Source organism: Austrofundulus limnaeus, unplaced genomic scaffold, assembly GCF_001266775.1.
Source record: "Austrofundulus limnaeus strain Quisiro unplaced genomic scaffold, Austrofundulus_limnaeus-1.0 Scaffold33, whole genome shotgun sequence".
NCBI lineage: Eukaryota > Metazoa > Chordata > Actinopteri > Cyprinodontiformes > Rivulidae > Austrofundulus > Austrofundulus limnaeus.
Genome location: NW_013952435.1, coordinates 1894775 through 1910600, shown reverse-complemented (window position 1 = coordinate 1910600; position 15826 = coordinate 1894775). Strand labels below are relative to the sequence as shown.

At 39.6% G+C, this 15826-nt stretch overlaps 2 protein-coding genes across 2 annotated transcripts in view; one reads left to right on the top strand and one right to left on the bottom strand.

Moving 5' to 3' along the window:
- Positions 1 to 3285: 3285 nt before the first annotated feature.
- Positions 3286 to 5277, top strand: cfl1l (cofilin 1 (non-muscle), like). Its single transcript, XM_014005974.1, has 4 exons — positions 3286 to 3367; positions 4099 to 4388; positions 4484 to 4560; positions 4658 to 5277. Exons 1-4 carry the CDS (start codon positions 3365 to 3367, stop codon positions 4765 to 4767), a joined length of 480 nt encoding a protein of 159 aa, XP_013861428.1. The 5' UTR covers positions 3286 to 3364; the 3' UTR covers positions 4768 to 5277.
- A 776-nt stretch (positions 5278 to 6053) lies between these two features.
- rrbp1a (ribosome binding protein 1a) overlaps positions 6054 to 15826 on the bottom strand; it is a 15307-nt gene continuing 5534 nt past the window's right edge. Inside the window, 23 exon segments of the mRNA XM_014005975.1 lie at positions 6054 to 6528; positions 6609 to 6752; positions 8338 to 8436; positions 8540 to 8623; positions 10465 to 10542; positions 10753 to 10836; positions 11130 to 11210; positions 11296 to 11346; positions 11426 to 11518; positions 11601 to 11690; positions 11777 to 11863; positions 11969 to 12058; positions 12143 to 12221; positions 12307 to 12344; positions 12434 to 12515; positions 12608 to 12645; positions 12733 to 12808; positions 12892 to 12929; positions 13936 to 14114; positions 14368 to 14506; positions 15217 to 15370; positions 15464 to 15582; positions 15680 to 15826. The exon segment at positions 15680 to 15826 is cut by the window's right edge and continues 6 nt beyond it. Of these exon segments, the coding sequence (XP_013861429.1) occupies positions 6490 to 6528; positions 6609 to 6752; positions 8338 to 8436; positions 8540 to 8623; positions 10465 to 10542; positions 10753 to 10836; positions 11130 to 11210; positions 11296 to 11346; positions 11426 to 11518; positions 11601 to 11690; positions 11777 to 11863; positions 11969 to 12058; positions 12143 to 12221; positions 12307 to 12344; positions 12434 to 12515; positions 12608 to 12645; positions 12733 to 12808; positions 12892 to 12929; positions 13936 to 14114; positions 14368 to 14506; positions 15217 to 15370; positions 15464 to 15582; positions 15680 to 15826 (2109 nt within the window). The 3' untranslated portion in view covers positions 6054 to 6489.

Genomic DNA, 15826 nt, shown 5'->3' with positions numbered 1-15826 from the left:
TCTCTTGTCACTCACTGGCTGGAGGCCAAACCCTGCTTGCTGCAGCATGAAGTTTTCAGAGAACCATGCAGCAGTCATTTCCTGCCCCGCGCGGYTCTGAGTTGTATTTCCTCTTTTGCTACTTTTAAAAAAAGCTGCTGGCTGGCTGCCTTTTGCTTCGGTAGACAAGAATGACCACGCTTACAATGACAAGCCGTAAAACACGTTCCCACAAAATATTTTCTTTCTTTCCTGGCTAACAAAAGTGGTCCCTGAAACTTTTGAATGGGTGATTTTTGTGATGAAGACAAATTATCTGTTCAAGGAGTAAAAAATAAAATAACACTTTTAAAATAAATGTTTCTGTTCCAAAAGCTGTACTGTTTAACCACGTAGTTAGCAAAAGCAAAAACTAAATTCATGAAGTTTCAAAAAGGAAACTGTGACCTCATTTAAGAGGTGCTTCACAGAAACAGATCTGTCTGAGCAGGAAGGTGGACATCATCCTGCGACGGCAGCATTAATGCAGAATATTGTGATTAAAAACAACWATTTGTTGCATCAAGTTGCTTCCATGTGGCTCCTGTAAGATTGCCAGAATTATGTTTTTCTCTTTTTTTTATTTATTTTTTTGGGGTGCCATTCCAAAAATATCAGTGGCCCCTCATCAGGCCTTCCCTTTGAAAACTTTCTGGTGATGTTTGTGTTCATTTATGGCTGAAAYTGCCACAAAAAGGGTAATAATCTGGAGAACAGGGCCTTTGAAGGATAGCAAAGAGGTGACACAGACTTCTCAGACAGGTCACAGTTATGCACAAAAGATAAGATTCTTTTTTGGTCAAACAACTCCCAGTGAAGTTTTTTAACAACACTGGGTTACATACATAAATTATATTTTAGTATTTTACTCACTGCAGTGCAGGTAAGCTCAGATGTGCTGATTTCTGGAAGCTCTATTCCAGATGTGGGGCGGCGGTACACTTTTGACTCTGTAAACCATAAATCCACACAAAGGGAGGAAAGCCACTGYGATGATGAGGCAGGCTATCTGAAAATATAAAAATAGACGCTGTGAAAAAAAGGCTTGATTCTCCACTTAAATTACAGGGCTGGCAAGAAGAGCTGCATTCAGTGGATCACTGTTCAAAGATGAGTATTTTTGCTCTGTATACTGATGCTGCTGGGCAATACAAAAAAAATCAGCTAATGTATGCAAGGCCAAAAATAAGAACACATTTCCTCTAAAGATTAAGCGCGGAGTGTTTGAACACAATCTGAAAGCTCAGATAAGAAAGGTTCTTTAGTTGTGTTTGTTTTAGCTGAGAAATATTATGAATGAAACCAAGAACTACATAAATCCTGGTRAATACCCTGACATTTTCTTATGTTTGGACCTATTTATGTAGTCAGTCTGAACAAACAGTAAATCACATTAAATTACTGCACCTTGTCATTGGCGGCCAGTAAAATTCAGAATGGATCGAAAAATATTTGCTTACCTAAATTCAACGTTATAATTTAACTTATGACCCTTTATTCAACGAGTCAGACTGTTCAATCCCCCAAAAAAACATCTTAAATATGCTCTGATCCAGTTTTAAAAAGTGAGAAAATGGGCATTTTTCATTATTCAGCTCACTTTCTGTGCGTAAACTTCTAATTAGAAAATGACCACAAAACATTTTATTATTCAGCTAACTGCTCTCACAATTTGCTCATTTTTACTAAATGTTAAATTTAAATTTTAAATGTTTTGAAAACATTAAATCCTAAATCTAAATTTGAAAGTTAAATTTTGCAGCTAGCTCATGATGTCATCATCCTGCGACAAAAGCAAACGCCAACACCGCTGAAGATGGCCTTTAGAATTTAAATTCAATACACTATGTTCATTGAAAACAATACAGACGGTGCCTGTGSTCCAGCAGTTTGCAGTTCAAATACCTTGTAGGGAGCRTTAGCAGARTTAGCAGCTTTAGCTTTGCTGTTGACAACGGATGATGACATTGAAAAAAAAAGTTGCGCGTGAACGGCAATGGCTGGGTTCTGAAATGCTTAAATGTACACATTAACATTTAGACACATTTACATTTTAGTTTACATTTATTAACTGGGAGCACATACCTACGTTGAGGCATTTTCTGGAGTTAACTGGGAACAGAGACTTAAGTACGAAGCATTTCCGGGTGCTGTTAACCGGGTGTAGAGACCCGAGTCCGTAGCATTTCTGATGAGTTAACCCGATGCATTGAGTCGACCCGTGAGTCCAAAGCATTTTCGGTGATGCTGCAGTGTTTTTTTAGTGCTGTCGTTAGATTAAAAAATTGAGAGAATAATTAATTCTGATCTGTAATTAATTAATCTAAATAATCTATTTTTTTAATCTTGTGATTTTACTTTCAGAGCGTTTAGCAACTCGTTGACTTTTTATCAATAGTTTTTTACTTACTGACTACCCACTGATTTTAATCTGCCAGAAAACATCTGGGATTGGGGTTATTTTGGCCTTGGATTCGKGGACCTAAGTCTGAGGTGTTAAATCATTATCATTAGGAAGCTTGGTGTTGAGTGACAAGGGGGTCAGGGTTCCCTTTCTGTCAACATGGCCCCCCTATTTCCTTGTTACACCCCTGGACTTTTCACATAAGTCCATGTTTTGCTATTTAACAAGTCAAATTAGGAGAAACACATTTTTTCTTATTAGTTTTCTTTTTTATCTCCCTTTAATCAGAGCAGTGTTGACAAAACAGCATTTTTGCAGCACTTGTGAAGGCATTACAATTTCACATTTCTCTGATTTGTCCTGTAAAACATTAAACATGTGCATCTCTATCTAGGAACCAATTATTGACTGCTGTTTCTCATTATTTACTGTCATGTGACATCTGAGTTTCAACAGGTAAATTCTTTTGAGATGTAATCGCCCTGCCTTTTACCTTAAAAGGGCACCGAGCCTCATCTCAGCAACAGATGAGTCAAAAAAGTGTGGACAGGTTTGGTTTCCATATAAGGGTATTTAGTCACCGCTCCCACTTTCCACACCTGGAGCTTCACGTTGAGAAACATAATGACTCTATGACTCTCTTCCAAACTAAAATGCCTAAAGTGACAAATAAGTTCAAACTGAAAGAAAACGAAGCAGCTGCAAAATGCACTGATTTAGGCCTCATTTGTAGCTTGATTTAAGGCTGAGGCTGCAGCTGAAATTGGGTCACACCTGCGAAAAAGGGGGCGTGCCCACATTTGTAGGTGTGCTCATTTAGCAGGGCTCCTCCTTCATATGAGTCAATCTGCAGTTCCTTTTCCTTATGACCCTTCAGCGTTTTGACTGCTGCAGCCATTTCTSTCTGTCTGCTGCCTGTTTCCTACACACATCTGAAGCAAGATGGTGAGTAATGCTGCCCGGCCTGCGGGTCAGGATTTGTTTGTAATGTGTCTGTTAAACTACTGTTTAATTCTCTAACCAGAGAAATGTTTTATTTTAATTTTTTTGACTGTTTCCTCATTGCTCAAATATTTATGGAAAAAGTGTCAAAATGTTGCAACCACTTTTTAATTACTTGAAAGGGTTTCATTTTGGTGCTTTTTATTAAGGGTAATTTCAGTGAGAACCTGATCTGGTGAAAAGGGGTTAGTTCAAGGTGTGGTTTGCTTTCAAAATGGAGGGAGCTTTGTTTCAAACTTGCTCTGAGAGCCTCTCTTGGGTGGTGTTTCTTGTGCTAACATGTTCCTCAATGACTGGAATGTGACAGAACCGAGGGCTTASAAGCTCCTAGGAAAAGAAGCACTCATTGCATGCTGCTGCCAAAATTAAAAACCTTGTAGAAGTCATGCACATTTACTTTTTATTTTTATGGGGCTGGGACTTGTCAGTCAGTTTGGTTCTAAAGAGCTTCCTGTTCCTTCATTTCACACTTCTTCTTTCTTTAAGCTCCGCTCAAGCAAAAGTGACTGCTGAAGCATGAATCTAGGCCCAGAATGGATTAAGCTGTTCCTAATATGAAGCTTTTCTCCAATTTGACTAATTTAGCCTTCATGCTCAATTACACATCACTTATTGATGAAACACCTTTTTTTAAATTTCCACCCCTAAATTTGATTATTTTCTTAAATCCCCAGGCCTCTGGAGTCAAAGTGTGCGATGAGGTAAAAGCCATCGTCAATGAAATGAAAGTGGTGAAAAACGACGCCGATTCAAGCGAACGGATCAGGATCGTGGTCTTTGAAATCAGCGAAGGCTTCATTAAGATAGAGAAAATCTACCGGCAAAAAGATTTTAAACCCGGAGACGACGTGTACAAGTTCTTCCTGACTCTTTTGGACAAGAATCAGTGCCGCTACCTTCTCTACGACTGCCACTTCGAGACCAAGGAGTCGAGTAAGAAAGAAGAGCTGGTGTTTGTCATGTGGTGAGTTTTAAATCCTTTTTTAAAAAGTTTTTATTGCAGAAAACATTCAAGGAAATGCTTTTTGAGTGTGACGGTCAAATGACTTTTTGTGTCAGGGCGTCTGAAAATGCACCCATCAAGGCAAAAATGCAGTACGCTAGCTCAAAAGATTCTCTTAAGAAGGTCCTGTCAGGTACGTGTGAACTTTTTTTTTTTTAAATTCAACTTTTTTTTTAATTTTGCGTGTTTTACAATTGGTTTGAACTGTTCCTTTTTGCATCTTTCAACAGGTACCAAACACATGCTGGAGATGAACGACCTTTCAGATTATGGAAGCAGGGAGCTGTTTGCAGCTAGAATGGGTTCTACGGTCGCCTCACTTGAAGGCCATTCTGTCTGAATGGGACCATAAGCAACCCCCCACTATTTCAAAATAAAAGAAATTGAGAGGATCTTGCCAAACTGTCTTTTCCCCGTCTAACCCCACAAAACTGATGACTTGATTGGTTTAACCAAATCATGAAGCAAAAACTAAACTTTTGACTTTGCATTCTAGTAACCTAAACCCTGTAAAGCAATGTTCAGATGCATTTTTTTTTTCCTTTGGTATTCAAATCGGCATGTTTTCACTTAACTTTAGCACATTTTAGGTTCGTTTGATCCTTAATTTGCTTTTGTGTACATAATGGCTTGAATCCTTCACCTTTCAGTACGTTTTTGTAGTAAAAGTAGTGAATTTAAACTCTGCGTGCCATATTTGCTTGGTCAAAATGCCTGGACTTGTAATTTTGACCAAAAATCTGTATTTCCTGGACTGTTAAACTTTGGATGCAACAAAGTAAATTTATTGAACTGGAAGATTCCCTGAAAGGCAATGAATTTAAATATCAAATAAAGTAACTGAAACCAATTTGTTTCTATTATTTGTACCCATCTTGAAGGTTTGTGGAAAGGGTATAGGATGGACAACTTGACCATTTCTTGCACTGATTGGAGAGAGGTCAAATAAAACTGCAACACTGATTTAATCTTTATTCAATTCTACGAATAGCAACAATTGTTTGAGACACTTCGAATAGTTTACTGCCAAGATGAGTTGTAACTAAACTCTAAGCCTATACATTAAAATTATCTACTCAGCATTTCGTTTGCTAGGAAAACTGCTTAGTGGAAACTGCTGCTGTGGTTCTGAAACTTGTGCTCAGTTGTTTCCTTATTTGGTGTGAATTTATTCAAACCCAAGTGGATCAGTTAATTGGTTCAGAACAGCCCAAAATTTAGCATCTGAATTCAACATTTAAGGAAATTACTTTCAGTTTGCAAATTTTTAAAATAAAATTGGATAATTTTCTTAAGTAGAAGTTCAAAAGTAATGGGTTTACTTTAACCTTGACATCTTAAGTGTACCATTTTTAAGTCATGAGTGTTTAAAGCGGTGCTACCTGCTGGATTTAAGTCAACTTACATCTGAAGAAATATCACTGTAGCAACACTTCCTATAGAGCTGAGGCGGGTTTGTTTTTTCCCCAAAATGGCTTTACACCCTGACAGGAAGTGCAACTTAACGTCTGACTCAACTGTTAATTCTTGCACGTCTTAAGGAAGCTGCTCTGTACGCAGCACCGGATCTGAAACTGTCAACACAAACTCAAGACTCCACCTTCTGAAAAACATGACAGAGTTCCGTAGTGCTACACTGTAGTTTTATTTATTCATTCATACAAGTTTGATGCATTACTGTCAGCCAGCTGCAAAGGGAAGCAGGCCCTCCAAACCACAAAATGCTCCCATCATTCAACCACATAGAAAAGACATACAAAGTAATTGCACAGGTTGATGCACGTTTAACGTACATTCTTTCCCTTTTAACACTGAACTATGAGGAAATATTTGGGATATAAGGCAAAAAAAAGGGGGGGGGGCCTAAATAATTTGACAGGATTGTGAATTGTGAGTTTGCAGCATGATTTCAACTTTGAAATGTTCGTTACACAAAATAATTGATCCCTAAAGTCGCAACAAATGCAAATAACTACAGTACAAGAAAAAATATTTGGGAATGCATAATTATGTAATAAGGCATATTTGGCAGTTTTCTGTAGTGTCTCCGGTGAACTTTGTCTCAGACGGACGTTCCTTCCTTCAGCTCCACATACTCTCCCTTGAAAAACACAAATTGGATAGAGTTGATTAAAATATTTAAAAGATGATTCTTGTTGTCAGTCCAATCTGTGGTCCCACCTTGATCTCCAGGTGCTCCTGTAGTGTTCTCACGGTGTCTCGCTCTTTGGTCAGCTGTTCCTGAGTGGCTTTCAGAAGCTGCTGGAGCTTAGTGGCTGCTTGGCCCAGATCGCTGGACAGCTTCTTCTCCTTCTCCAAGCGCTCCTGTTGGAACGGCAAACATGACTTTCAAAGCACAACGACCAGATTGTACGACTGTTTAGGAATGAGGTGACTAATTAAGCAAAAACAAACCCTGGAATAAGAGATTAGTTTTATTATATTCGGTATTTGCTTGTGTGTGTGTATTTCATGAATCAGTAGACGAATAAAAGAATTACTGAAAGCTCATCTACATCTGATCAACTTCTAGTGCCAACCCAATTCAAGACGTAGGGGTGTGGATAAAATTTAATCCCACACAAATACAAATTCTGAAAATGAATTCAAAAAGAACATTTAAAAAAATGCCACCAAAATCATGCGATCATCTCAAATATTAAGGAAGTTCAGGATGTTTTTGTTCGATTAATAAAGCTCATGATTTCTTCCATAATACCTAGCTGAACCAGTTAGGCCTTTGTGACCATTAATGATCCACCTTCCCACTCACTCTAAAGCAGGGGTGTCAAACTCCAGTCCTCGAGGGCCGCTATCCTGCATGTTTTAGAGGTTTTCCAGCTCCAACACACCTGATTCAGTGATTGAATTAACTCTTCAAATTGGGCAGAAGCCTGTGAATTACCCAGCGATCAAAATCAGGTGTGTTGGAGCAAGAAAACCTCTAAAACATGCAGGATAGCGGCCCTCGAGGACTGGAGTTTGACACCCCTGCTCTAAAGCATCTTGTATCCAAAAAACAAAAAACATACACCACAAAATCCAGTAAAAGTAGCAGAAAAGGTGTGAAATAATGTTAAATGCTCATGTTGCCACACTGCTACATCAAATCAACTTGATGTCTTGGAATCCATACAATGATACCATATATACACACACCATTTAAACAAAGCCCTTCAACTAATAAGAGCATCCAAAATGTGTCAAGTGATGAAGACAAGCATCAACACATGTGCAAARTCATTTAYCATTTTAACCTGTTAGACAACTTGTGCCAGTTTAGGAAAAATTTGTCAGACATTGAAAACRTCTACACTGAAGATGGAATAAAAATCTACTGAAAGTTTCTTTTGGGCGTATACATGCTGTAATACTAACGATTAGACTGAATATAAAACCTATAAGTAATTTAAAACTTAAAAATAAAAATTTCATATGTTGGCTTAAGTCATCCATAATGTTCTAGTGTGACAGGGCCTTAATGGGTCACTGGAACAAAATTGGGTGATTTATCAGTGTTTAATTTGACGTCAGCAGGGTTTTTCTGACATCGTTAAAATAATGAAACAGGAGCGATAGCATGGTGCAATTCGGTCCCAGTGGTCGGGGACAAAAATGGCAGCAGCCCTAAAGATGGCTGCCACTGCAAACTGATCTTAGAACAGTAAAGTGGTTATAATTCAGCAAATTTTGCAGCTATTGAGCTATAATTTGGTGTGGTGGTAGGTAAGACTCATACCAAATCATGTAAGGTCTCTGCAAGGTGGTGGACCCCGTCACCCAAGATGTGTTTTAGGTTTTACCTGCTGTGAAATCCAACACTGTTTCAGGGTGCTCATACTTGTGCAATCTGTGAGGAGCCTAATTAAATATCAGCCACTGAAAAGTCAAATTTGTCCTCTTAACACACCTTGAGCTGAGCTACATCTTCGCTGTCAGATTGTGGCGACTCAGCAGAAACCTTTAAGAGATCCAGCTGGGCTTGAAGATCCGCTACAGTCTTCTGGGCCTGGAAGACCAAAAATAAATAAATAAATAAATAAAAACATGCTTTTATGTTATTAACCTGAGACCTCGGTGACCCTGAACAGTGCACCGATAGAGGCCGCTACCTGCTCGAACTCCTCTGACAGCTGCTGCCTCTGAGCCGCCTCCCCGCGCAGCTTCTCCGTCGTCTGACTCAACTCGTTCTGAACCTGGCGTTACGACAAACACGGTAAATACACACAGATTAACTGGCGGCGCAAACATTCAGGCGTTACGTCGTCAGGACTGCAAACACACCCACACACATTAACGCTGCTCGACCTGTGTGTCCGGTTAGTTTCCTTTCACAACACTTTCTGCGAAATTCAGACAGTCGCTCATGTTTAATGCTGTTAATAACTTCAAACAAAAACAGCTGAAACCAAATATTTAAAGACACGGTATGTAAAAAAAAAACACTTTCCCTCAATGCCTGACAAATCAGACTAACCCTTTTTCTGTTTTAGGTCCATTAGGATTCCCAAAGTTATTTCTATTTATTACTGTCCAAATAATGAGATTAATTGTTTTCTTTAAAGTCACAAGTTTAGAGTTGMGTTATTAATATTTGGTAGCATYGCCTTTAAAGTGCCTGTGACATGCATATTCTTCAAATACAAAAAAAAAAATCAAAGAAAATATCTTTATATTTAAGAAAGGGGAATAATACGCACAAATTTACCCATTTTTGTCCCTTAACTGGCACATTTTCTTTTGAACTTGACTCAGCCAAAGTGAAACAGGAAGTGGCATCAAAGGGGAATTCTTTAACTAAGAAAACTCCCTGGTCTTCCTTTAATGAAAGATTACTATTTGAACTCTGACTCTCTCTGATAGTGACTCAAAATAATCTAAAGAAACATCAGATTCTTCTCTACAATCTGTTCTCATCACCGGTTGTAGCAACGCTGTTCACATTCAGACATTCCCTTTTAACATCACTTCCTGTTACTTTACAGGCAAATTTCTCAACRACTGTTCGTCTTAGTGGCATGAAATTTATTTTTGCAATATTTTATCAATGTCATCTCTTCAAAAATGCATTCATATGTATTACAAAAATTTGACGTCACAGACACTTTAAAATGCATGACTTGTGTCAAACCTTTTGTCCCATTCCTCTGGACAGAACTGCTGTAACTGAGTCAGGTTTTTAGGACGATTTTCCCACAAGTTTTTAATGTACGTAAAATCAGATTTGAGACAATAGGCTTGATTAGCTTTATTTAGTCACATCAAAAGATGTGCATATGACTAACCTGTTTGTCCATGTGGAGGCAGTGCTTATAAGGCTGAGTACACATGAAACTCAGACTGAAGAAGTCTCTTGGAAGAGAGACGAAACGGTTCACTAAAAAAGAACCCATCCAGAGGACCTACTTATTTTTTTCCTTTTTGAACTTTAAAGACAATTTATCATGTTATAGTGACAGACCTAGGTGTCTCCAATTATGTCAAACTAAGCCTAACATCATCATCCAGTGAATTGTGACTTAAAAAAAATCTGTTATGCAGACATTTAGCAAATGGACTTTTTGTTGGAGAACATGAATTGATTTAAAGCAGGAAAGGTTTGGTCTGATTTAATGGTTGTGTCTTTACATGGTGTATGTAAACATCTGGTTTCAGCCGTATAATAAGAGAGAGGTGAGCATGCTGAGAAACAGCAGGGAGGAGAGTTAGGTCTACTCAGATGATGCAAACAGTGGTTAGCACAAAGAGCCACKTTGTCAGACGAGTACTGGACAGACTGGAAATACAGCTCAATCGTATCAAAGGTCATCGTTCTTTTGTGTTCTGTGGTCGCATTCTTCATTTTGGACACGACTCTTAGACTGCGCTCCAAAATCAGACACAGAACAGTGACTAGAGTATTTTTCTTTTAAATTAGGCTCAATGCTAACAGGTTACATAATTAAATAAAAGATGGACGACTGAAGAGCTGTTCCAGTCACTGTGCGGTACTTTCAGACAGGAAGTGTAGGGTGCCCTGCGATCCTCGCACCCTGACCTGACTGGGGTCAGCCTCAGCCGGGCCATTCTGCTCTCCCCGAGTCCGCTTCGTGATCTCACYCAGCTGCTCCCTGACCTGAAACAGGAAGTCGTCGCTAGTCACCTGTTATGCAATGACTAAGAACGCCCTTTGTGCTTAAACATCACTGACACCTTGTGAATTCAAAAAACAAAAAAAGAGAACGGTTTCTGAAAAATTCCTCGCCACACGGCAAGAACGTCATAAATAACATCCYGCTCCTCTCGCTTCAGTCAGGCTTTATTTAAATTTGTACAGGGAACTCACCTGTACAAGTTCCTCCTTGTGTGCCTGGACCTCCTTCTGGGCTACGTGCAGCTGGCTCCGACACTCTGACAGCTGCAGCTTCAGCTGAGCACGAGTTAGACAGGAGGTGTAAATGCAACAAAACAGGTTGGTGCATTTAAAAAATGTCAAATATTTTGGGTGAGTTTTACAAAAAGCTCAAAAATTATGTAACGCTGACTTGGCACTAAATCTGTTTCTTTGAATGAATTCCTATAATGAACACACTTCCTCACTTCAGGGACTGCTGATGGAAATTAGGCAGCAGCTAAATCATTTCTTAATGTTTATGTGAAATAAATAAATCAAGTCTTCTAATTGGGGGGTGCGTGTAATTATTTTGGTGAGGTTATTGCTACCTGCTCCACTTCCTCTGAGGTCACCAGGTTGTCTGTCTGCTTCTCCAGCTGAGCTTCCAGGAGCATCATCTGCTCCTTCAGCTGCAGAAATCATGACGGAAAAGAACATTTAGACTGCACAGAGTTTATTAAAAAAATGTATTAAAATGTAAAAAAAAAAACCCACCTTTTCTACACTTTGGTTTTCTGCTTCCAGCTTGCTGACTTTCTGCAAAGTCTGGACAAAAAAATAAAAACGTTTAAGATTTATAACATAAAAATGAACGAAGCTTTACGAATCAAAAACGACTTCTCGCCTCATTTAACTGTTCTTCTGATTTTGCCATCTTTGACTTCCACACCAGCTCTTCCTCCTCCACACTTTTCTGCAGATGTTTCAGCATTCCTTCCTAAATAATAATAAAAAACATTAATATTTGTAAACCTTTTTTATTTTTTTAAATATAATATCTTCCAACTTCAGTCACTTACAGTTTCAGCCAAGACGGTTCTGTACTGCTCACACTCGGCCTGCAGGGAGCCATGACTCTCCTCTGCTTCCTTCAGCTTCTYAAGTAACTCCTGAAACGACGACGAACACAAATGGTGACTCCTGCAAGCCTTTTTCTTTTCATCCTGTTCTTATTAAGCAAAGACACAAGGCTTACCGACAGCTGCGTACTCGACTGAGACTCTTTACTCTGCTGGCTGAGGGACTCTTGAGCTTTCTGTGTAAACACTTGTAACCAGTTGGTCTAAGCGAACACAAACAGACGTGGATTAATTATTTAGAGTATTTATCACCATCATTGCAGGAGAGAACATAAAGCTGTTTTTTCCCTGTGGAATCCTCGTCTTACCTGCTCGGTCTCTACTGGTATCTGTGGGAAGAGCGACCGGAGAGTTTCTTTGGTTTCAGTTTGAAAAGCTGCCAGCTGTGCCACACCGGTCTGTTAAAGAACAGGTGACGTTTTCACTAAAGAGACGAGCAAACTGATTTAAAGTTTAAATAAAAATAAATAAATAAACCTTACAGCATCTGTGGCCAGTTTTTCTTTTGCTCCCCTCAGCTCCTCTTGTAGTGACGTAACAAGAGCATCCTTCTCAGCCAGACTAAGAGGAAAAATTTAATAAAATAATTTTCCCCCAGCTTCTTTAATGAATGAATGTGAAAACTGATTCAAGTCTTTTTTTCTACCTGTTTTGTAGTAAAGCAAGCTGCGCAGAGCTATCAGACTGTTAAAAACAAAACATTTCACAGAATTATTGATTTGTAGGACTGTGCAAGAAAAAAAAAAATCGCTCACGTTGGGAGCGATACTTACTGGTGCGTTTTTAAGCTGCACCGTCTCCTCTTTGAGATTTTTAAGTTCATCTTGAAGTGAAGTGATGAGGCTTGCATCCTCACTGTTACCAAAATTTAAGGATATTGAAAACAGAACAAAAAAAAAGCAAAAAGCCTTCAAGATTTAAGTCCAACAGAATAGAAAGCACCTTACCTCTTATTTCTTTGCTCAAGTTCAGTGATGGTGTTCTTCTGTTAGAATAAAAGATGGTATTTAAATCAGCTCAATATCAACAGGATCAGACGTAGTGTTAGCTACACACTGAAAGTATAACTTACAGCAGCTTCTTGCTTTGTCTGCAGCTGCTTCAGTTCTTCATGAAGCGCTTTTAGTTGGCTGTCTTTCTCTTGAACACTAAAAAAATAAAAGTTTTTAATGCAGTAAATCAAACAGCTCTATGACTAATGCTGCCAAAACCTGTAAATAAAAACACTTACCAGAGCTTTAATTGTTCCACTTCTGCTGCATTCACCTGCTGAATAACAATAAATGTCATTAAGCGTAAGGAAATTGGAGATACTGGCAAAAAAAATTTAATAATCCGTGATTATTTGAGCCATTTATCAGATAATTCTTAGATAATAATTGTAAATGCATGTTTTTACTCTAAATCAGTTACACTCCCTAATTTCTTTACCAGCCAAAATCTGCCCCGTTATCTCCTAGGTCTTATTTTGCCACTCATAAGTAACAGATTAACTGACAGTGCATCGTAGATTTGTTTCCACCATTCGCTGGAGGAGAGGTTTTTGTAGCGGACGTTGTGACTCAAGTCTGCATTTTCTGGTTTTCCTCCAGCTTATGGGGGTGTTTCAGATGATTAAACATGTTCATAGTGTTAGTATTAGCATTAGCTCTGTRTTAGCATTACCGCTGCCATAGTGTTAGCGCCACATTAACATTAGCACTGTATTAGTGTTAGCTCTACTACAGTGTTAGCTCCATGTTAGCAATAGCTTTGCATTAGTGTTAACTCTGTGATAGTGTTAGATCCACATTAGCATTAGCACTGTATTAGTGTTAGCTCTGCTATAGTGTTAGCTCCATGTTATTAGTTCCATCTTTATGTTAGCTCGGCTACAGTGTTAGCTCCAGGTTAGCATTAGCTCTGCATTAGTGTTGACTCTGCTATAGCGTAAGCTCCACGTTACCGGTAGCTCTGCATTAATGTTAATCCTGCTTGAGTTAGCTCCATGTTAGCATTAGCTCTGTATTAGTGTTAGCTCCACATTAACTATTAGCTCCATTTTAGTGTTAGCTTTGCAATAGTTTTAGATTGGCATTAGCATTAACTCCATGTTAGCATTAACTCCACATTAGTGTTAGCTCCGCACTGCAATGACTTGCATAGGTCACTATCGCAGAGTGCCAAATATTAAATCATTGATTAAATGCACACGATACAATTTTGCCCAATCGAGGGTTGAATAAATGATTATCTTTCCATTTGCGTAAAAACAAACCAAACAGAAACATCTTACCTGATTGTTTTCCTCCTTTTTGTTCAGACTGGCCTCCAACAGCGAGTTGATGGAGGCTACTTTCTGCTCAAGCTGGCTTTTCTCGGCCCGCATCTCCTCCATCTGTGAAGTGAGGGCATCCACCCGAGCAGAGCGCTCCGCGACCTCAGCCTCCAGTCGCTCCGTTCGCACCTGATACTCTGCATGAACAAAATATTTTCATACAAAGCAATAAATGACATGATCCTTGACATTTTTACATTCATAACTTCTGCTTACCCGTGTTATGGGAGATGACTTTTATTGTGAAATGATGCTATATAAATAAACTAAATTTAATAGAATTAAATATCAAAAAAGGTAGAATTTCAGTTTCTTTTCTACACAGTTTCAGATGAAGTCCAGGACGTAACACCCGATAACCACTAGGACCCCGTTCCCCCATTTTCTAACCTGAGAGTGAGCCGCTGTCCTGTTGGACCTTCTCCAAAGTGGCCTGAAGGCTGCTGTTTCTGGTCTGCGTTGTTCTGAGCTCCTCGCTCACCTCCTCCAACCTCTTCTGAAGRGACTGCTCACTTTCTGCATGGCTGGTCTGGAAGAGGTCAATTAAAGGAGTGTCAGACAGCAGGGGGCAGCAAACACCCACCAAACTACTGAACACTGAATTCTTAACACACTTTGGGGGAGAAAAAAAAWAAAAGATGCAAAAAGCTAAACAGAAAACTACGAATTTCCCTTTATGTTGAGAAATTATTTGATTCGTTTTACAGGAAGTGCTTTGATGCTGCATATATGCTCCAAAACCTTAAATGGCTTTAAGTTAATAATTACACAAAGCAAACTAWGAAGTGCTGACTAAGCTTTTTCTAAATAACCAGTAAGAGTTCAGACAAACAGCAAGCATCAGTGAGCGACTGACAGCACAGAGGAGCAGATAATTAATTGTGAAAGATGAACTTCCTGTCAGCCACGTGTTGGAAAAACTCTTCCTGCGCTTCTTCAGCCGACCAGAGACGCTCATTCCAGCTGGTGTGGAGAAGCATTTTCCCTGCAGCCTTGTCATTACAYGGCTTTATTACAGTTCTGAGCTCTGTAGTAATTATATTTCACATAACGCGAAGAAGGTCAGGGGGAAAAAGGTGGGAAAAGGCTTCCAATTTGTAGGCATTCCGTAACTAAGTGGCTGCTGATACACTGAAAACAGGCGAGAGTAAATCTGTTTCTGCGCRGAAGCTTGACCGCGTCTCGTGTGATTTAAAATAATAAAAYAAAAGATGCGGCGTTCCCACAGGCTGGGCCAACCTGCAGCAGGGAGAGCTGCTTCTCGGCAGCGGACAGCTTGGCCTCCAGCCCTTTCCTGACGTGCTCGTCGGCGAGCAGACTCTCCGTCTTCTCTCCGAGCTCTTTGGTCAGCTTTGCAGATTCCTGCCGCAGCTTGGCCAGCTCCGCGTTTTGTCTGAGAGCAGGGTGGAGAGAATAAAAAAGAACTACTCCGAAACTGCCCACAACGTGTTTACAGCTTCAAATAAAAGAAACAAAATGCACTCACTTGCTCTCAGCTTGACTGGTAGCTTGGTTCAGAGCGTCGCGCAGGATGGAGTTCTCCTGCTGCAGACGTGCAAGTTGAGCGTTGGGACCTTTTTCCAGCTGGTCCTGCAGGCTCAAGACCTGCATTTTCATATTAATAAAAAAGCGTTTGTTAATTGCGGGCATGAAAAATGCTGATGGAGACCCACTAAGTGAAATTTTAATTTATAAACCGAACCTTTGCATTGAGCCTCTGGGTCTGAGCTACATGGTCCTGGTAGCTGGCCTGCATTCGAGCCTGCAGAGCAATCATTTCTTGTTCCCTCTTACTCAGCTGAGAACTCAGCCTCGTCTCCACACTGGCTACTTTGGACTTCTCAGCAGA

What these genes read in the sequence shown, in the direction of transcription:
- cfl1l (XM_014005974.1), top strand. An exon ending in GAGCTGGTGTTTGTCATGTG is followed by an intron (nt 4,389 to 4,483) that starts GTGAGTTTTAAA and finishes TTTTTGTGTCAG; the next exon opens with GGCGTCTGAAAATGCACCCA. An exon ending in TCTTAAGAAGGTCCTGTCAG is followed by an intron (nt 4,561 to 4,657) that starts GTACGTGTGAAC and finishes ATCTTTCAACAG; the next exon opens with GTACCAAACACATGCTGGAG.